The 22,722-nt window shown below is 43.5% G+C and overlaps 1 protein-coding gene across 1 annotated transcript in view; it reads left to right on the top strand.

Annotated features, from left to right (window-relative positions):
• Nucleotides 1–22,722, top strand: part of Myo16 (myosin XVI) — a 394,847-nt gene that overhangs the window by 13,162 nt on the left and 358,963 nt on the right. Inside the window, 1 exon segment of the mRNA XM_052751634.1 lies at nt 17,355–17,618. Coding sequence (XP_052607594.1) covers nt 17,355–17,618 — 264 coding nt within the window.

Consider the following 22,722-nt stretch of genomic DNA (forward strand, 5'->3'; position numbering starts at 1 on the left):
GAAGGATTTAGTGCTTAGAAGCATCTATTTTTAAGATAGAAAGAATAGTATAGGGGTGATCACCAGCCACAGTGGCTCACGAGTGTGTTGTGAATCTCTTCCTTGGCTTTGAACACCGAGACCCCTCTGTCTCTCATTGTGTCTCTCTTATGTCTCTGGAGCCATAAGTTTTCTGCTCGGTATCCACAAGGAGTGAAGCAAAAACCACGGAGGGTTTGTGTTGGTGCTGTACTTCATTACTCTGGTGGCATCTCCCAATTACTTGTGAAAATCAAATGACTCCAACCACGTCTCCAACAGTAGGAGTAATGCCACCATCCCAGCAACAACTTTGAGAAAGGCAGGATTCAGTGGCCCGTGACATTGGGGAAGTGTTCCACTCACTGTTATAACTGAGAAGGCCAGAGGAGAACCTATGACCTCATGTTTCTAGTATGAACAGCCTTTGGTGAACACTAGAGGTTCCAGCCAGAGATTATTTGTTCATTGCTTTCTGAAGGAAGAAATTCTTGATGCAACTGTGAATTACACGTAAAAGATTCGACAACCAAAGCATTTTAAACCATATTGTGTATTCAGGATGTTACCCGGAGGTCCTGTTGGAAAGGTCAAGTGATAAGTCATCTCCAGAGAGAGTTATGGCTAAGAAACCTAACTAGAAGCTCTCTAGCCTTTATAGGAAGATAGTAAAATGCAAAAGAAACACTGTGATAAATTTGCATGAGTTGGTGGTGCACACGAACTGCTCTCCTGATTTGCTTAGCTTTCCTTCGAAGGTCTTGTGCTGAGAGTAAGGGGCTTGAGAAAAATAAGCAAAGGTGAGAAGCTTGTGTCCTCTAAATAAGGGAGAATAAGACCCTTGAATTATTTATTACCTAGCAATGAGGAATGACAGGAGAGGTAGATACAAATTAATGAGTGGTCTGTGAAATCAATCGGCCATTCTTCCTCATTCCAGCGAGAGTGGCAGAAGAGGAAGTGACGAGTTGAATGAGCTAGCAACCAATGCAAAATTAACCACAGACATGCCTCGAGGGACCTCATTCGATGACGCAAAACACATTTCTGTCCCTCTTTATCGAAGGACATGAAGTTGTTCTAAGACAGAATGGTCCCCCAAACTTCGGGTTCATTATCCTTTACTCCCAACGCCACCACCTATCCAGTTCGGTTTTAGGGGGCTCTGCTGAAGTCAGCTACACATGACACCTGGGAACTGAATCCAGGCAGAGTTGTGTATGGTTTCACTTACTCTGTTCTTAGGGGATGTGGAACAGGTCTTAGCCACTCAATAGTCACCTCACCAGCCACACATAGAACAATTGTAGGCCATTGTCCCTGAGAAGCTGGTGTAAACTCTGCCTAGAAAACATGGCCTGGTGTCCCTGGCTGGTGGGAATTCAGATTACAGATGCAGCTGTGTGGCTGTTGGAGACAGCAAGCCATCCGAAATCACTTTTTTGGGGGGTAACTTTTATTGTCCCTTCAGGAGACTTCGGGAATAACTCCACATCAGTCTCCAGTTCCTTTTCACCCTGGTGCCTCACTTATCTCAACTGGGTACGATTCAGAGACACTCCCCTTTTCTTAGTTGATCAGCAACAGGATAGCAAAGTACAGACTTGATCAAACTTAAAACCAACAAATGGGAATACTGACCTTTGCTTAGAGCGACCTCTAAAGATATATTTGAATGTTTTAAAAGCTGATCAAAATAGTTGTTTTAGTATAAAGGTGCTATTAAACAAAAGTAGGGAGAGGAATTAACTAATACTGAACATCTTAAGAGTGCTTCAGGTCAATCCTAAATCGTGCCTCCCACTACTGTTTACTAAACTTATACTGAATGTAGCAAGACTACGTTTGTGATTATCTGCAGATACATTTTTCTGAAGATTTACAACATTCCAAATTATACACACACACACACACACACACACACACACACACACACACACACACAATTTGTTTTGTAGATAGTTTCTCTGTGTAGCCCTGGCTATCCTAGACTCACTCTGTAGACCAGGCTGGCCTCCAACTCAGAGATCCACCTGCCTGTCTCCCAAGTGCTAGGATTAAAGTATTGCACCACCACCACCCAGCTAAGAGTGGAGATTTATTAGTGTTGAAGCTCTAAGGATTTTTGTCGTTGTTGTTTGTGTGTTTTTAGTTTTTTTTTTCTCTTTTTTTTTTTTTATTAATTTATTTTGCAATACAATTCAGTTCTACATATCAGCCACGGATTCCCTTGTTCTCCCCCCTCCCGTCCCCCTCACCTTCCCCCCAACCCCCCCTTAAGAATTACTTTACTGGGGGCTGGAGAAATGGCTCAGTGCTTAAGAGCACTGGCTGCTCTTCTAGAGGACCTGGATTCAATTCCCAGCACTTATATGGCAGCTCACAGCTGTCTGTATCTCCAGTTCCAGTTGATCTGACACCCTCACACCAATGTAAATTTAAAAAAAAAAGATTTACTTTATTATTTTATATGTATGAGTGTCTGGCTTCAATGTGTGTATGTATGTGCACCACATTGGTGCCGGTGTTCTTGAAAGTCAGCAGAGGACTTTGTAGCCACTGGGCCTGGAGTTACGGGTGGTTGTAAGTTGCCATGTGGGTACTTCAAGTTAAACCCAGGTCCTCTGCAAAACTAAGAAGTGCTCCTAATCATTAAGCCATCTCCCCAGCCCTTTTAAATTTTATTACGAAAAATTTCCACATTCCCAGGGCTAATCCTAAGTATTGTTTTAAATGTCAGGATTCCTGAAAATTGGGATGAGTTGAGTGCTATGCAACTTTTCCTGATAACTTGCAGCAAACGTCAATTCAACAGGTCCTCAAGTCAATGTTAAAGCATGATTATGCTACAGAACAGAAACATGCTGTGGGATGTCTTTCTGTACACTGTGATTATGTGTTGCTCTAATTGGTTGATAAATAAAGTCGTTTGGCCTATGGCAAGTCAGGTTATAGTTAGGTAGGAAATTGAAGAGAGAGACAGGAAGAAGAAGAAGGCAGAGGCAGAGGAGACGCCATCCCGCCGTCTAGGGAGCACCATGTAATGGCACACATGTAAAGTCATGGAATGTGTGACAACATATAGATTAACAGAAATGGGTTGAGTTTTAGCTCCCTTCATGTGTACTTAATAAACAACTAAGTGAAAGGCGGCTGAAAACTTAATGTTAGCTTTTTTGGGTTAACTTCATGTTTTCATAAAATAAATAGTAATTTATATTAGCTACTGGCATTATAATGCTAAGTTTTAGACACTATTTGAAATGTTATATGAATACTTTTGCCACATGCAACTATATGATTTTTGTGTTCCTGTTGCAATAAACTTAAGTATTTTGTTTTGAAAAAAAGGTATTTTTGAATGAGTAAGTTAGTGTGTGAGTGAATAAATGTGTGAATGGTTTATGACTGGCCCCCAGACGTGTTCTGTTGCTGCTTCTGTGAATGGAAATAGGGGATAGCCCAGGCCTTCACAGAGACCATGACCAACATGGCAGGAGGGAGAAGAATATTGACTGTTGTGTCCTTTTAAGGCTTGGGAGATGGTTCTGTAGGCAAGGTTCTTGTAAATCCAGATGAAGTAGTATGCACTACAATCTTGGTGCTCTATAGAGCGATGGGAGGTAGAGAGAACCCCTGGAAGTTCATAGGATGGTTAGTCTGGCATACTTAGTGGTGAGTGATAACAGACCCTGTCTTAAAGAAGGTGGAAGGTGAGGGCTGACACCTGAAGTTGTCCTCTGACTTCCTTATGGCCTCCTTGACACACGCAAGCCCATACTCACACTCACACATACAAACCCACATAGAAGAAGAAAAAGAAAAGATAAAGCATCCTCTTAATGATCAGAGCACAATTACAGAGAGACATTGCTTTGCACCAAGTTTTCAGACACATCCAGAAGAAAGAAAGTGCATGGGTTGAGTTCCACGGGTTCCACAGGCCGCAGAGGGCCGGTGTGAGCGTTGTGCTCCAGGAGCTGGCCCCCAAGTTCCCGGGGTCTGAGTGGGTGACGTTGGCAGTGTGGTGAGCGCCGTTCACTGACTTCCATTCCACTCCCCTTGTCATACACAGTGAGTTTCCGTCGTGGGACCGCACCTTTCTCCGCAGGGACTTTGACTTTCCGTGCCTTACTTCACCGCCAAGAGCAGAGAAGGCATCCCGTCAGTAGTTGGTTTAATATCTGTTGATTGACTAGGGGTACTTTGTATTCTGTCTTATGGACAATACACATTGAACAAGGAATAGGAAGCTAGCCCAAACCTTGAAGTTTTATTTAAAACTGGCTAATATGTAATGAATATGCCATGTACCGTATAATTCAAATCTTTAGTGATCCTGTGAGATGTATGTCCATGGCAAAAGAAAACAGGCCAGTGAGATGGCTGGTGGATGAAGGTTGCCAAGCCTCAGAACCTGAGTTTGATCCCTGGAACTGACATGATAGAAGGAGAGAACCGACTACCACAGGTTGTCCTCGGACCACCACAATAAATAAACAACAAACAAACAATAAATAAAATAAATGCAGTTTTAAAGAGAGAGGGAGGGAACTGGAGAGATGGCTCAGTGGTTAAGAGCACTGGCTGCTTTTCCAGAGGACCTGGCTTGTATTCCAGCATCACATGGCAGCTCACAACTGTCTGTAACTCCAGTTCCAGAGGCTCTGATTCCTTCTTCTGGCTTCTGTGGGCACCGCACACATGTACTGCACATACATACATACACACAGTCAGAACAAATAATATAAAAATAAGTAAATCTTCTATAAGAGTGTGGATACGACCAGATGTCATAGAAGGGCATCCCCAGAACATCACTGACTTGTCTTCTGCATGAGTCACTTGCTGGCCATTGACAGAAAGTCATATGTAGTGGCTTAAACACAGAACGCAATTACTGGCTCTCCTCTCTGGAAAGTCTCAAACTGAGTTTATTTTGCCTTCAGGTATTGGTGAAATTATTAAGGCCACTCCACGTAGTTAAAAGGAGATTTATTTAATGGCATAACTTACAAATTAAGGGATAGGTAGGTCGCGGGTTCTGGGGAAGGTGTATCACAGTCCAGCGGTGTTCTCTGGAGCTCTGCTTGGTCCACCTCCACTATCCAGGGTCCCGGCCCCCGAGAGCACGTCCGCTGATCCAGATCTCGGGTCCCCAGGCGCCTCCCTTGGCCCTGCCTTGTAGGTGTGACAGTTGCCGAAGTCTCAATGGGGGTTGGAACTTCCAGATCAAAGCTGGAATGACTACCTACTACATTCAGGTACTACAGGTGCTGGTATCTGAGAATGTAACTGATAGAATTGTTCTTTTTCTTTCTCTGCCTTGGTATCAAATAACTTTGTCCAAGTGGGATGATCTTAAGGCAAGATGTGCCCATAAAATAAGTCTTCCAAGTGTTATTTTTATCAATCAGATCTCAGAAAAATCCTGAACTGTCTAAAGTAGGACAGCACTCCAAAAGGACTAGTCCTTGGCCCTCTTCAGTGTTGAGCCATTATGATGGGCTCAGTCAACATCAGTTTTCAGTCCTGATGGGCAGTTGCACTGGGCAAACTTCCTGCTGGTTAGAACTAGAACCATACAGAGCAAAGGAGTTTCCCAAGGGAGGTAGGCTGTCGGGAAAGATCATAGACTGTTCTAGGTAAGAGCAAATAGACTGTGCCATGTTGGGAATATGAGCCAGGTGGAAAGTATGTTCTAGTGTGCCAGTATGAGGGGGCACAAGTTCACAGAGACCTTCAGTGGGCAGGATGGGCTACAGAGGGTAAACTTTTAAATCTTGACCAATGTCCTCTACCACACTACTGTTCTGTGTTAGTGTGAAGATGAATTGGTGGGGTTTTTTTTTTTGTTGTTTTTTTTTTTTTGGTTTTTCGAGACAGGGTTTCTCTGTGTAGCTTTACGCCTTTCCTGGGACTCACTTGGTAGCCCAGGCTGGCCTCGAACTCACAGAGATCCGCCTGGCTCTGCCTCCCGAGTGCTGGGATTAAAGGCGTGCGCCACCACCGCCCTGCCCGAATTGGTGTTTTAAACAAGCCTGCCGTGGAGAGTGTGTGCTGGGAGACTAGAGACAAGGTGTGCAATGCAGTAAGCAAGCTCCGAGATAACCAGTGCCCTCGTGGTGGGCACACGGATGCCGCTCTCCACCCTCTGTCCTTTTTCTGCTGTCAGTTTGTGGGTGGAACTTGAAGACTGTCTGTCATCTGAAAGTTTTTACAAATTGATGTGAATAGCAATGGGAATCATTTCAACTTCAAAGTCCCTTCCCTCTCCAAAGAATACAAATTATAATTCTATTTTATCCTAATATATTTATACTAGAAAGAGACTGAATAAACATCATGGATTAAAATGAAATGTGATTTTCAATGTTGTCTCAGTCCACTTTAGGGAATGAAACATTTTATAACAAAACAGTATTTTAAATGTTTATTTTTCACATTCAGAAATATGATGAAATTCACATTTTTACTTGTAACTGTGAAGCTGAAATGTACAAACATATGGTTTTCAGTCTAATGACGGACACTGAAGAGGGGTGAGTAGAAACCCATGATCTTTGGCGTAGTTTCTGAAACAAGCCTTCTTCTCCTTAGCATGTGGCTTCAGGGCTCAGACTAAACTTCTTGCTCTGAAATGTCAGGGAATGTTGAAACTGAGACCCTGTGCTAGGACATCCTGGGCCCTGAGCAGCTGGCTTAGTAAACACCTTGTCTGGTATGAATGGAAGCTGAGTCCCAGCTGGAGTGGCAGGTGTTGATGGTGAAGGATACATTATGTTCAAGTGGATGCAGAGCTCAGAGTAATTTAGTATTTAGTATGGGGCTCAAACAAGTGTATTGGAGAGAGAGGGCCTAAATCTTTTCCATTGCATAAGAACCCAAGGCAAACCCTCAGGAGCTGCAACATGAAGAAGCCAGCAGTTTGTGTTTCTTAGATACCATTTCAACTACAGAGTGACAATTCCTGTTTCCCAATCTTGAGAATCAGCTGAGCACTCCTGGGGTTTACCTGTATCAGGAGCCTTGAGAGCCACAGTATGGCTGGCCCTGAACATCTGTCAGGAGGAGGGTGTGGCCTTACAGGGCTGGACTTCTCCAGAGGAGGCCTTTCAGAGAGAACACCTGAGAAGACAGAGCCTCTGTTGGCTCTTCACTTGCACTTTGCCACTTTGCTTCTTCTTGTGTGGTTTGTAAGAGGTACAGAGAAGAAACACATTTGAGTGACTATCCCAACAAGCACGTTGTTGAGTGTAGGTCTGAAGTGTTCTTCTGGTTGACACCCAACCGTGGGGCTGAAGATCGTAGCTTTGGGTGGAGCTGGATTGACTCTGACTGGCCAGCCTTCCATGTGTCAGGCAAGTCTTTGTGAAGAGCTTTGTCAGAGGAAGTCATTGTGGGGACACCTAAGGCACAGGACAAACCCAGCAAGTTTGGTTCACTTGGAGGATGAACTAGGAACAGGCATCTGGGGAACAATAGCCAGGTTTTGCCAGCCAGAAACAAAGGCCAGAGAGGAAAAGGCTTCAATCAGTACCATCAGGCTGTATATCATGACCAAGTATCCTGTCGTTAAGGAAATGCCCTGAGAGAAAAGCAAGGGCAGCAGTACAGATTCCACAGTAACCCAGGAGTGCTTGTTTCATTTCCAGGTTTGTTCAAAATGAGAAAGCCTTTATCAGATTCCCTCCCTAGGTGGAAATAATTGGATGCGAGCCCAAGAAATATCCTCTAGGTACATATATTTAAACATGGAAAGAAGTTTGGAGATGAAAGAAATCTGAAAAACAGTGAATTGTAAAACGTCATTGATTTTCTTGAGCTTAATTCTAATTCTTAAAGTTTATTTGAATATTTCACATCTCCAGCTTCTAGAAAAGAATTAAGTGAGGTGCTGTGGACCTCGGTCTTCAGACCCCTTCAGATTGTGATGTGCACATCTGGCTGAAATGTAATTTCTATTTTTTGTTCTGTAAGGAAGGGCAGATCCCTGTAACTTGATTACAGAGATGCTAAAATCTCACAGTCTCTAAAGACTTCCATTCTTCAATGCAGACTCACAGCGGGGGGAGGAGGTAGACGTGATTGTGCTCTTGTCTTTGAAAATCCTCATTGTTCCTTTGTTTTATTGCTATTTTCTATGCAGAAAAAAACAAAAGACGTGGAAAGTCTGTGGGTCTTGTAACAACAGATGCTAAGAGTACGTGTCCAGGGAGGAGTCTCTGAGGCAGATACCAGAGTGAGTGTGTGTGTGTATGCCTGTGCCTGTGTGTGTGTGAGTGTGTGTGTGAGTGTGCGTGTGCCTCTGTGTGTGTGCCTGTGCCTGTGTGAGTGTGTGTGTGAGTGTGTGTGCCTGTGCGTGTGTGAGTGTGTGTGTGAGTGTGCGTGTGTGTGAGTGTGTGTGTGAGTGTGTGTGTGAGTGTGTGTGCCTGTGCGTGTGTGAGTGTGTGTGTGAGTGTGTGTGTGTGCCTGTGCGTGTGTGAGTGTGTGTGTGAGTGTGCGTGTGCCTGTGTGTGTGTGAGTGTGTGTGTGAGTGTGCCTGTGCCTGTGTGTGTGTGAGTGTGAGTGTGTGTGTGAGTGTGTGTGCCTGTGCATGTGTGAGTGTGCATGTGAGTGTGTGTGTGCCTGTGCATGTGTGAGTGTGCATGTGAGTGTGTGTGTGTGTGTGCCTGTGCCTGTGCCTGTGCGTGTGTGAGTGTGCGTGTGTGTGAGCGTGTGTGTGTGCCTGTGCCTGTGTGTGTGTGAGTGTGTGTGTGTGCCTGTGCCTGTGTGTGTGTGTGTGAGTGTGTGCTCAATACCTATGTGCAATCAAGCTCATTCCTGCCTTGACAACCGTCTTCTTGACCTTTTTATGAAGTTTGGTCAACACTAAGTCTGTCGTTACATTCTCTTGAAATAAGCCATGCATTTACTTTAGAGCTCCTATGCTCCAGCTTCTTTTTAAAAATATTTTCCAACATTTTAAAATGGTGCAATATAACAGAATTCATCTTCGTCACCACCGTGTGTGCATGATTGGAGAGTGGTCAGTACACTCACACGCTTGGGAACAGATTTTCGAATATTTCATCTCAGCAGTCACAATGCTGTTGAACACAAGCTCACTTCCGCTTTCCGGGACTCACGTGCAGACGGAGAATCCAGCTGCTCTGATCTTTTCCTGGTGCACTTACCTTACATTACATTATGCTTTCCTGGGTTATCCATGTTGTAGCCTGTGATGGAATTTCCATTTAGGCTGACTAACTTTCCACAGTATGTGTGTCTTCCTTTAGTTTATCCTTGTGGACCTCCAGGCTTGCATGTGCAGCATCTCTCAAAAGCCTGTGGTATTTACCCAGAAACAAAGTTGTTAGTTCGGGGTGGATGTTCTACTTCTGACCTTTTTGAGAAGCTTCCACAATGTTCCATGTAGCATTCATACCATTTTGCATTTGTGCCAAGAGTATTTCACTTTCTCCCCATCCACACTAACACTTCTTGTTCTTGGTGTCATTGCCCTTATGGCAGATATTAGTTCTATCTGATCGTGGTTTTGACTTGCCTTCATGATTAGTGATGGGGACGATTGTTCTAAAAGTCAAGCATCAGGTGTTTGCCATTTCTGGACGGACACTTGTCCAGTTGTTTGCCCATTTTAATGAGGTCATTTGGTTTGGGGTTTGGCCTGTAACAGCTCCTCATGTACTCTGTGTGCCAGCCTCCTGATTGTTTAGGGTTTGTGTCACTTCTCTTCTCTTACAGGTTATCTTTTTCTTCAGTTCGTTGTGTCTTCTGATGCTCAACCGTTTACAGACACTGTGCAGTCTCCTTGTCCATCTCTGCTGCTGTTCCCTGTGTTTTCAGAATTATATCTAATGTCAGGGAGTCTTTACATTTTCTTCAAGTAGTTTGAAGCTTTATTTTCAGACCCTCTTGGGAGCACAGAGGTCCTTATACTCACAGAGAAGCACCAAGAGAACCAGGAATGTTAATCATGCAGGGGTGTCTCCTCAATGGAGAAGATAAAAACCAAATACCTTCATTCCATCCAGACAACTGAGAGTGGATTTTTGTTAACAACATGATGACATTTTTGCTATCTGTGGAGGTAGACATCACTATACAATCCCCAGAATGATTATCCCAGACTCTCCCCTCCCTAGGCCATTATCATCCTCAGGGAAGATGTCACATGTATGTTATAGCCTGCTGACCTCTATGTATCAGTCAGAGATCACACTAGATTCTAGGCCCTTTAGCTATAGAACCCACCCTCGTGGTCACATGTATTGTGTAAAGGAGTCTCTATGTAGTCACACCTTAAGCTTTATTGTGCACCTGGCATTGCACTGATTGTTGCCTGAAAAATTTCCCTAAATTGTGCTGTGTTTTAAACGTGCTGACTCCCTGAAGTCTGATCCAGGTGACAAAATTGATCTGCACCAGGTTTTCATTCTCATCTCTTTATGAGGTTCACTTTCCCATATGACACCTGCAGGAACCCCCTCAAGACCTTTGATCCACATTTAAGGTAACTTACATATGACCCAAATAAAGATCTATGTTAATTCTTTAACACGTATGTCATTAATTTTTGGCTTTACTTATTATTTTCTTTTTAAAAATACCATTTTTAAGACCCATAGTATTAGTGTCTTTAATCTGCATAAAATTTGCATCTGTACAGATTGAGCATATATTTAATATATATAACATAATATATATGTATTTAATCTATATATAATCTATATGTATGTTATATATATAAAATCTATAGCAGTCAATATCTCTTATGCCTGTGATCCTAGTACTAAGGATACTTAGGAAGAATCACAAAAGTCTAAGTCCAGCCTAAGGTGCATAGCTCCAGATCAGCCTTGGCTATGGAGAGAGACCCTGTCCAAAAAATGAATCTTGGAAAAAAATCAGTCCCTTAATTTAAGTTATGGACATAAACAGATCATTGTAGAGGGTGTGTGTATGTGCATGTGAATGTACATATATATGTGTGCATGCATGTGTGTGTGTGTGTGTGTCTTGCAATATGCCTTAGATGCATTTGATTGTGTTCCTTACAAGCAAATTCTGAGAGGAACATTCAGAAGTACTGTACATCATGGGGCTGCCTATTGGAGAAAATGCATATTGGAACGGGAGTAGAGGAGAACAGGAAAGAGAAAACTATATGAGCCTGGGTAAAGGTCAGAGCCATCCATTGCTCTAAAGCATGCCATAGGCCATTTCTCACTGACTCAGACTGATAGTCTATGTGCCTTTCTGTGACTGCGGTTTATATCTAGGAGGGCCTTTCAGTCCCTGGATCACGCAGGCCATAGGAGACAGGTGTGAACCCAGCCAACAGCATGATCTGGGCAGAGCCACATCAGTTTCTGTCCTGGGCAGAAGCCTTCCCTAACTACAGACATGAGCTGGTGTCCTGAAATGCAATTCACCCTCCTAATTTTATATAAATCCATATTTTTGCTTACAAATTATAAAGCATATTTTCTTCCATTTTACATGGAAAATTGCAGTATTATTTATTCATTTTCAAGATTTCCTTTTTGTTTGGGAAATTGAGTAAAAAGCTCTATCTTCCTAGTTGTGCCAAGAACTCGTTGAGCCTGTTGGCAGATTTCATTCTTTCCCAGCTATATGAAGCCCATTCATGAAAGAAAAAAATGCTCCAAAATCTAGTTCAAAAACTCAGAAAAGCCATCAGTCACAGGAGACGGGCAAGCCATTCTTCTGTGATGACCCTGACATCAGGGTGTGGGTCAGCCCCAGGTATAAAAAGGCAGAAGCCTCCAGGAAACACAGCTTAACTTTGTTTAGAGTGTGTCAAAGCCTTGACTTGTGACTCTATCCAGAAGGGTCTTGATGAGCTGTGGGGGACCAGCTCCCACATTTATTTACCCCAAGGACTCTTGAGGAATGAGGGATAAGAGACTTAGGTAGAAATAAAGAGAGGAGAGAAACAGAGAGAAACACAGGATAGCCTCCGGTGGGCCTGGATCCTTATCCACCAGCCCAGAGCTTTATTCCAAAGGTCTACTTATAACAACGCCAAGGGGAGGGCAAAAGACCTCCCTCTTCCTAGTTAGACCCTTAAAATACCTGTTACCCAGGCCTATGGTCCAATCATCCTCTTATGTAGTCCTGCTGGGTACAGCCAGTAGGAGACCTAGTGGGCTCCAACAATGAGCCACAAAATGTCACCTAAAATGTCACTATGTACTACAGCAACTCAATAGAATGACCAATGATTGGATGTTTTCCAATTTTTGGTCAATGGATGGTCATAAAAATTTTTTTCTATGATGTTTTCTTCTTTGATGTCACAGTGGTGCATGAAGTTGACCATGTTTGGAAATCTACACTGTGATACAAAGAAAAGAAAAAACCAAACAGTACAAATCAGAGATCCCATTTCCACCTTTCCAGCACGCCACTCTGTAGCTAGGAATGGTGAAGGTTTTCATTCAGAAATGTTAGTGTTCTCACTACACAATTTAGCATTCTGGAAACATAAACAAAAGCCCAGTAGCACCTTGGTTGATGCTAACTGTTGAGACAATGAGAGTCCACAAAACGCCGATGGCCAACCACCATGGACATTTACTTCTTGCTCAGTCAAGTCCAAGTAAGCACTCCTTTGAGGGAGGTGCCCTCCTAGGCAATGACAAAGGGCTCTAAGTGTGGACATTGGTGACAGTGGCCTCCATGAGCACAGTGCTTAGAGGCATCAATCTGAAGGAACTGGGACAAGAGCATAAAATGTGAGAGCAGCGCAGAGTGGGCCTGCAACTCTGGAAATGGCATGAACTTGTCTCCCAGAAGAAAAGCTGACTTTGTGCAGATCTCCTCTGTTATAGAATATTATTTTAAGGTGTGTTACTTTTGTTTATGTTGCATTTGTTTAACTCTGTGAAGCTGGGTTACTGTGCCTGTCTAAAACACCTGATAGTCTAATAAAGAATTGAATGACCAATAGCAAGGCAGGAGAAAGGGTAGGTGGGGCTGGCAGGCAGAGAGACTATATCGAGGGAGAAATCTGGGAGGAAACAGATCTAAGGTCTAGCAGCCAGAAAAGGAGGAGGACTCCAGGGGCCAGCCACCCAGCTACACAGCCAGCCATGGAGTAAGAAACAAAGAAAGGTATACAGGAATAGAAAAGGAAAAGCCCAGAGGCAAAAGGTAGTCGGGATAATTTAAGTAAAGCTGGGTGGCTTTACTTAATTAATTTAAGTAAAATTAAGTAAAGCTGATAATTTAAGTAAGCCTCCGTGTGCGATTTATTTGGGAGCTGGGTGGCAGGCCCCCAAAAAAAGACCAAAAACCAACCAATGACACTTGTCAATCCCAGCCACAGCAATAAGCACACACTCTGTCTTTCTTATTATACACACTCATCTGTATCTTGTCTCCAGTGACAGTAGAGACCTCTCAGTCCATGTGAAGTTCCACACAGGGTAGAGAGCCAGCAAAGAGATCAGTCCCTATTAGTCCTGGCCCTGCTACTGCCCAGATGAGCCTTGGGGACTTTGTCATGAGGCAGTCAGACATGCAGAGAGGTGTGCAGTGGTGGGATGCAGCCCATCTCAAGTCTTTGTCCCTGCCTGATAGCCGTGTCCAGTATCCCCTGAGGCCATGTTTAGTGTCCCACTTATAGAGTTTACAGATGCCCGGTGGCTGCATAAAACTTTGGTTTCTCTTAACTGTTATTTTCAATGTGTTAGCTAACAAGTGAGCAGACTCTCTTACCACAGGTCCCTTTTGATTCTCCTGTAATTACAAAAAAAAATCACAGCACATCAAACACTTTTAGACTATACTCAACTTATAGATGACTAAAAGTCAAAGCATACGGTACTATTTAACAATAGACTACGTTGAAATCCTAAATTAGAACAAGGTAGACTGAGACATATGCGTGAAAATGTCAGAAGGAAACACAAGCCTTTGTGTGCTAACCTAAAAAAGTTAACAAAAAGAATATACCGGAAGTGAGTCTGTGTGAATTTGAAGTTTAGCGACTGTGGCTGTGAGACATGGTGGGAATTGTTGGCTAATGACCTTTGCTGACCCCTTTGGAAGCCTGTAAACGGTGACTCGATGTATCATGGTTGTCAGTGCAGAGGCCTTAGCAGTTAATTGACAGTTTCACCAAGTGACCCTTCCTCAGAGCTAAGAGCCAGAAGACCGCTGTGTTTATTAGATGATCCTCTCTGTCAACACCATGCTCATCAATGCATGGCTCCCTGGGACACAGCTTGCTTCTCCAGGCTTTCCTATGGCCTGACAGTCCCCTGGGTATCCAATGACAAGTCAGGACAGTCACAGAAGCCAAAATGTCAGGAGCTCAAAGTCAATAAGCCAAACACGGTGCAGTTTCCTGAATGATCTGAAAGCTGAAAACACTTCCTACTTAATATTAATGAGCACTCTCAAGCCCTCTACAGCGTCAATCAGGGCTTCATTAAACCAGCTTTCTGTGCAGCAGTTTGTCATGCTGTGAGTGCCACCATTGCCTGTTCCTGTTGAGGTCACTGGAAAGGGTGACTAGTTGATACTTCCATCACTTTTAGATGCCTACGCCCCCTAGTTCAAAGTAGGCAATTGCATATGACATCCCAGTTTTGGGGGGTGGGGGTCACCGTGTTTTCTTACTGTGTGAAGCTCTTTGTCTATAGTAGGTGGACATCTCTGGGGTCCTAGAAAAGCTGTAACTTCTCTCAATTCCATGCTCTTTACTCATGAAACAGGGATAGGCATCATGGTGCATTGGGTCTGTATGAGAACAATGGTCTACAAAGTAACAGTGAAAACAGGGTGGCAGACACAGAATCTCCACTGCTTGTCCTTCCAAAGCAACAGGGCAAAGTCTTTGATGAAGTGGAGACTTTGCATGTGAGTTTATGGTTTTTCAGATTCAGCATAAAATCAGCCACATTTTGTGCATGTCTAGAACATTTTTCACTTGTTTGGGACTTTGGAAACACATACATTAAGAAAAGAGCATATATTTGGCCATGGTCACACTGTAAATGTAACACACCTGTAACTCCAGTACTCTAGAAGCTGAGGCAAGAGGATTGTAAGTATGAGGCCAGCTTGGGGTACATAGCACAGATCCTGGCTAGCCTAGACTTAATCCTGTCTTAAAACATTAGGTTAAAAAAAGAAAAAAAGATTTCAGGCCAGAGAGATAGCTCAAGAGTCATCAAGCCTGGTAATCCAGGTTGCATCCCAGAACCCACATTATGGAAGGCGAGAATGAACTCTGTCAAACAGCCCCTTGGCCTCTACATACACACCATGGGACATATACATCCACCCCCATTCAAAGTCAATAAATGAAAAAAAGATTTATTTAAAAATAAAAACAGTTAGACACTTAACTGGATACATGAGCCAGATTTGGTGATTCTTAATGATAATTTTCTTTCAATCATAATTTTTAGCCACATGGTAAATGTATTTGTGGAGTGTTTTCCCCTGTACTTTGGGTGGTTTTGTAGGACATAATGAAAGAATAAAATGAATGTTCTAAATTCCAGAATGAAGAATTCAATTAGTTAGTCACTATATTAATTAGATGATGGTGATAGCCACAATTTTATCCATAGTTCTAAGATGATAAAAAAAAGTTTATGCCAACTCTGTATTTATACTTGACCATAGTTAGGTCTCTTAGAAATGAATGCTACCTATCACAAGAAAAAGGGGTCAGCTAGAAGTTAATGGGGGTAATAACTAACACCATGGACAGCTGACAGCATGTGTTACATGTTCCATTCCGCTGTGTCAGCTAAAATGCCACACAATGTGTTGGGCCCTCCCCCTCCCCCGTTGGTAGCATGGGTGTTACCACTACAATAATGAAAGACTAACTTTTATTAGGATGGCTGGAAAGAGTTCCAGGGACATGGTCACATCAGTGTGCCTGGTGTTTATGAGTGTGAATGAAGACTTGCCAAGAAATAGTAACTGTGTGTCAAATTTTATCCCCAAATTCAGGTTTAGTTCCTAGTATCAGTCATAATTGAGAGTAATGACTAAATATTTGAGCCATTCACATAAATTTATAGACAAGGTGGAGGGTGGGCTCAGTTCACTGTTATGTCAAGGAAAAGTTCATGTTTGTATCTAAATGTAATTTGTTTTACTGCTATGAAATTGTGAGTGTTGCTCTACCGTTTCCCCTGTTCTATGCAATAGGTCATGCTGCCTTTGTGCATTAAGCACAGAGGAGATGGGGTGGGTTGTTCCTGCTCTGCAGTGGGCATTGAAGATTTGGGAATATAGTAGGAATTATAAAATCAGGAATGCAGTGGACATTGCAGAATCAGGAATGCAGTGGACATTGCAGAATCAGGAATGCAGTGGACATTGCAGAATTAGGAATGCAGTGGACATTGCAGAATCAGGAATGCAGTGGACACTGCAGAATCAGAAATGCAGTGGGCATTGCAGAATCAGGAATGCAGTGGGCATTGCAGAATCAGGAATGCAGTGGGCATTGCAGAATTAGGAATGCAGTGGACATTGCAGAATCAGGAATGCAGTGGACATTGCAGAATCAGGAATGCAGAGGATGTTGTAGAATCAGCAATGCAATGGATGTAGAATCAGGAATGCAGTGGACATTGCAGAATCAGAAATGCAGTGGACATCGCAGAATCAGGAACGCAGTGAACATTGCAGAATCAGGAATGCAGTGGACATTGCAGAATCTGGAATGCAGTGGACACTGCAGAATCAGAAATGCAGTGGGCATTGCAGAATCAGGAATGCAGTGGGCATTGCAGAATCAGGAATGCAGTGGACATCGCAGAATTAGGAATGCAGTGGACATTGCAGAATCAGGAATGCAGTGGACATTGCAGAATCAGGAATGCAGAGGATGTTGTAGAATCAGCAATGCAATGGATGTAGAATCAGGAATGCAGTGGACATTGCAGAATCAGAAATGCAGTGGACATCGCAGAATCAGGAACGCAGTGAACATTGCAGAATCAGGAATGCAGTGGACATTGCAGAATCTGGAATGCAGTGGACATTGCAGAATCAGGAATGCAGTGGACATTGCAGAATCAGAAATGCAGTGGACATCTCAGAATCAGGAATGCAGTGGGCATTGCAGAATCAGGAATGCAGTGAACATTGCAGAATCAGGAATGCAGTGGGCATTGCAGAATCAGGAATGCAGTTAGCATTATAGTATCAGGCATGGTAATAGACAACATAGAATCTCTCATGGCCATGGACCTTATTGTGTCTGAATGTGTGTAATGCTGCTGGCAGGATGTAAGGGTGTGCCAGTGACTTTTCTCTCTTCTTTCTTTCAGGTTGCTATCAGCTATGTAATGTTTTTCGATCCCATGAGATGGAAATTGACCAGTGCTTGCTGGAGTCCCTTCCCCTGGGCCAGCGTCAGCGTCTGGTGAAGCGCATGCGCTGTGAGCAAATCAAAGCCTACTATGAGCGAGAGAAAGTGTTCCAGAAGCAGGAAGGGCTCCTGAAGAGAACCAAGCCCGGGAAAAGCCAGAAGGTCCGCTTCAGCCTTGCTGACATGATTCAGGACGCCATCATCCACCATCATGACAAAGAGGGTACGCCTTCTCTGTGGGGCTTCTTACAGCCTATTTTTGGTGTTGTTTTCTAGGGAGATAAGAATGCTTTTTTAAAAAAGTGTTCCTTCCAAAAAATGACATGAGAAGTCATCAGTCTCTTAGCTGATATGTGAAAAAGTAAAATTTTGGTGAAATATTTATATATTGCCAGAAAGAGAATTACTTATCTGAAAGCCAAACAATGACTTTTTTAAAATTGCATACTCTAATTCTTAACAGGACACTTTTGTCTACAGACTTGTGGCCTTAGATCAGTGGTTCTCAACATGTGGGTGGCGACATCCCCAAAAGACCGTTTCACAGAGGTCACATATCAGATATCCTGCATATCAGATATTTTTACATGATTCATAGCAATAGCAAAACTACAGTTTATGAAGTAGCAATGAAATAACATTATGGTTGGGGGTCACCGCGACAGGAGGAGCTGTATTAAGGGCTGTGCTTTAGGAAGGTGGACAACCACGGTCTGAGGTGATGGCTGCGACGGCTCCTCTCATTTTTTCCTCACATACACGTAGACATGGTGGCAAAGTCCGAGGCCGCAAAGTTCTCAGAGGGTTAAGAGTCAGTTTTTCTAAAAATCTTTTCCGAGGCTGGTATTATGACTTTGTCTTGTGTTCATATAGTAGGCGAGTGGTCTCAGACCTTACATTTGGGTCTTGGATTCATTTTAAGCTTTGTTTTGTGAAAGGCTGATTTTGCTTCGGTGGGGAGTTGTGTTTCGGCATTCTGTATGCTGGTGTCCAGTTTCCCTGCATCATGTGTTCAGACTGCACTTTTCCCAGTTGGTAGTGAGTTGTGAGTTTATTTGAGGGAATCTCTACTCCATCCCATTAATCTCTGTGTCAATTTTTGCCACCATCAGCCTGCTGTGAAGCCTTCTAGTTAGCCTTGGAGCTGGGGGGGGGGGCAGGGGTGGTTCAGCCAGATTTTTGTTCCGTCAATCCTGGGTTATGGTGTGAAAATTTCTTAAGCATGCCTGATTGAAATCCCTTTTGTCCTCACATGATTAATTTCATCACCATTCACACATTTTTATGTATGAGTTTCTTTCTGCTTTTTTGTTGTGGCTTTTACAATCTACTTTTCAAAGTTTTACTGTGAGATAAATGCTCCATTTCTGGGTGTGTGTTATGATAGAATATGACGTTTCTCCCACCAGAGTAGTATATTTTGATGCTTGGTCTTCTTCTGAGAGTGAAAACTTTAGGAGGTGGGGCCTAGCTAGAAGAAGGAAGTCGTAGGAATTATGCCTTTGGGGGATCAGAGAAGCCCGAGGATATTGAGATGAGTTTAATAGCCAATTTGGATGAGAGTTCGGAAGACCAGAATGCCAACAGCAATACTGGCATTAAAAATCATTTTGATTAGATTTCAGGTGGGAATACGGACACTATTCAGACTGCAGTGGAGGCCAGACGTATTATTATCATGAAGAACATGTCTGTATTATGTCCGTGTCCTGAGAGTTTATGGCAGGCTATGTTTAAAGGTGAATGGCTAATACATCAACTAGAAGAAATGTCAAAGGCATCTAGTCTTTGGGCTCTGGCGTAGTTTCTCTCTGCTTTTTAGTGAGAATTAGAAATGAAAAGCACAGCCAAAGGATTCGAAAGCTGGAATTTGGTCAGAAAAGCCTGTACAAAGTAGAGGCTGAAGAAGCCTCGCTTTCAGAAGAGATCAACCCCAATAAAGGAAGCCATGTACTCTTCCCTGGACCACTAGGAAACAGTCCTGGGGGACATCTCCGTAGTATGCTAGATCCTGCTTGTCACAGCTTCAAGGAGATGAAAGTCCTTGGAAACTTTCTCTTGAAAACTTAGCTCTTCTGGGCTCCCTGCTCACATGGGACCACCTAGGAAGTTGTTTCCCAGGATTCATTTTGGCGTACTCAGCTGCCCAAACACTCAGAGACCAAAAAAGTCATAGTCTAGTGGGGGACTGAGCTACAATTCAGCTTGTATAAGACCTTGGTGTAGTCCATGTGGTGGGGGTGGGGGGTTTACTGAAATGGAAAGTATGCTGGAAAAACCTGACAATGGAGACTCCTACCCAAAATTGTAAGGAAATCTGAAGCTGTGGTAGGGGATGAACAACATGTGATAAGACTGGAGTTCCTGTAGGTGGCTCCAGAGAGGGAAATGCAGAGAACTGTGAGAATGATGTCTAAACTAGTGAGGATCCCATGATGCTGAAGATGCCAACCATGTGGAACGCCTTCCAAGGAAAGCCACAGGCAGCTAGCAGAGCCAGCCCAAGTCAGATGCCTCATGGACTCAGCTGCCAAGGCCACAGGCACAGAGTTGTAAAGGGCCCTGGGAGCTCACCTCATAACCCAGTATATTCTAGATGCTGGCACAAGCTGTGGAAAACACTTAGCTTGCTGCATTTCAGCCATTGGGGTTCCCTCCCTCCCAGAATTCTTCAGAAGGGGAGCACTACACTATACCACCACATCTAGGTGTGTGTACTATACCACCACATCTAGACGTGTGTACTATACCACCACATCTAGACGTGTGTACTATACCACCACATCTAGATGTATGTACTATATCACCACATCTAGATGTGTGTATAATACCACCACATCTAGACATATGTACTATACCACCACATCTAGCCGTGTATACTATACCACCACATCTAGACATGTGTACTATACCACCACATCTAGACGTGTGTACTATACCACCACATCTAGACGTGTGTACTATACCACCACATCTAGGTGTATGTAACTTGTTTTTAATTTTACCAGGGCTGATGCTAAGAGTTTGTCTTGATTCTCAAACAATATGTTGGACTTGAACTTTTTAAAAAGTTTGGACCTGATGAAGCTTTCAGGCATCTTGGAGATAAACTAAATACGATGTCATTATGTGTCAGCCTCGAGCTACATGGGCAGTGAATGCTATGGGTTGGACCTGAAATGTTCCCCACAGGCTCATTTGTTGGATGATTGGTCCCCAGATCTTTGTGCTGTTGCCAAGTGGTGGGGTGTTTAGGAAGGAGGGCCTCACTTGAGGAAGTAGCTCACTTGTGTGTGCCACTGAATATTACACGTGGACCCCAATCACTTCCAAGTTGTTTGCTGTCTACCCTGAGGCCAAAAGCCTTTCCTTTAGTATATTCAGACAGCCAGGGTGTTCTTCCTAAGAGCCTAGGTCCAGGTCCAAGCTTGGGTTGAAACAAGCTGTCCTATATCTTGACTCATTTTAATTGTTTATGTCAAGTACATTGTCACAAAGACCTTATTGTACCTAATACAGTATAAATGAGGACTTCTTAGCCAGTGTGAAGTATGTTCTCTGAGGCCAGTGGTTGGCCAAATCTAGACTCTAAAATGGACATCCTTCTTAATGAATTAGTCACTATTTGAAATCATAAGGACTCAGAAATACCAGGTTTTCTCTGTAGCTCACTGTAGAAGATATTTTTCCTGACCTGATTTTATTTTATTTTTTAATGTGCTCAGTCTGGAAAATTCATGAATTTAGGAATGTATGCATTTCCAAGGCTCTCAGATCGGGACTGTGAATCTGTACGTAAGAACTGTCAGCACGCTCTATGCAACCACGGCTATAATAAGACTCTCTGCTCCTCTGTGTGGGCATGCCAGTTAAACTGCTCCCTGTTGAGAAGTTCGTACATCTCATTTAAATGTGTTTGCTTTTATGCCTTTATATATGGCAGTAGATGTATGATCTGGTGTAGCCCGAGAGATCCTTTAATCCCATTGACACCTGAAAGGACAAGTACTGTGACCGCACCTGAGTCTCTATGCTGGTGGCCATGATGCTTCTCATCATTCTGTTCGCATTTGTAACTGATCACTTAACAGTCACACTGATATGAGGAGCTGTGTTTCTCATACTCTCCTCCATCCTTCCCATCTTGTGCTTCTCAGGAGAGTGGAGTAGAAGTTTAAAGCCACCTACCTCCTTCCCTGTCAGCTGTTGCCACAGAAAGTGTACACAGCACTGCGATCTTCACACTGTCTCCCTGTATTGGTGGGAAAGTAATGAGACACAAAATAAGTGCGTAAAATTATAAAAATTAGATGAAACACCCGCAGATATTACAAGATGATGTCTGTGGTCTTAAAAGAAATTAAGAGTGATAAAGTAATAAATCAGAGACCAAAGCAAACTGTTTTACACATTTCTTCCCTAAAACGTTGTAAATCATATTTTGTGCAGTCCCTCCTGCCACACAACCTGAGTGATTCTTTTTCCAGCGGTTGTTACAGGGGAAAACCATGCTGTCCTCAGTGATCAGAAGGCAGGAAGGGGGGTGAATTTTCCCTTGAAAGCACCAATCTCGGGAGAAAGAAGAAAAGGCCCAGGATAGACGAGAAGACAGTGCATGAGCCAAGTGGAGAGAAGCTGGAAGAGGTGGTGCTTGGGGGATGCTGCTGGGAGAGTATGGTTCTGGAGAAGTTTGACCTTGACCACCCCTCAGGCTTGACCTGCGAGGAAAGGCAAGGAGAGCACACTGCCGTGGGTGGCAGAGCAGCCAAGCAGCAACGGACGCCTGGACACCATCAGATGGCTAGCCAGGGTGAGCTGCATGGGAGCGGAGCGGTGCTTTTTAATCCGAGTATCTTCTGGGAAGTCCCCTTTGTTTCCGTTCCTTCTGTCTGTGCCTTTGCATTCTCTGTTCATTTAAGTGTCATGAGATGTCCAGGGAATCTCTTGAATCGGGGGATGGGGGAGGCGTATCACATGTTCCTAAAAGGGACCTTGGTACACTGCAAATCGTTTTCAGCAAAGAATACTCCTGGATATTTAGCTCTTAAATGGGTTGAAGGGTGGATATGAACTACAGCTAAGGGTCTGTTGATGTCATCTCAGCATTAAGATGGCTGGCATGGCTGGGATTCTTGCAGTGGGAGTCAGAACAACCCCAAGAGTCATATCACAGGAAAAGTCCATGCACTCATCCCATGTATCCTAAGACTGTGGTGATATATTGTATATCAAATAAAGCTTGCCTGAGGATCAGAGGACAGAGCCAGCCACTAGATTAAGCATAGAAGCCAGGCAGTGGTGGTACACACCCTTAATCCTAGCTCTTG

Source organism: Peromyscus californicus, unplaced genomic scaffold, assembly GCF_007827085.1.
Source record: "Peromyscus californicus insignis strain IS unplaced genomic scaffold, ASM782708v3 Scaffold_23__1_contigs__length_62951481, whole genome shotgun sequence".
Lineage (NCBI taxonomy): Eukaryota > Metazoa > Chordata > Mammalia > Rodentia > Cricetidae > Peromyscus > Peromyscus californicus.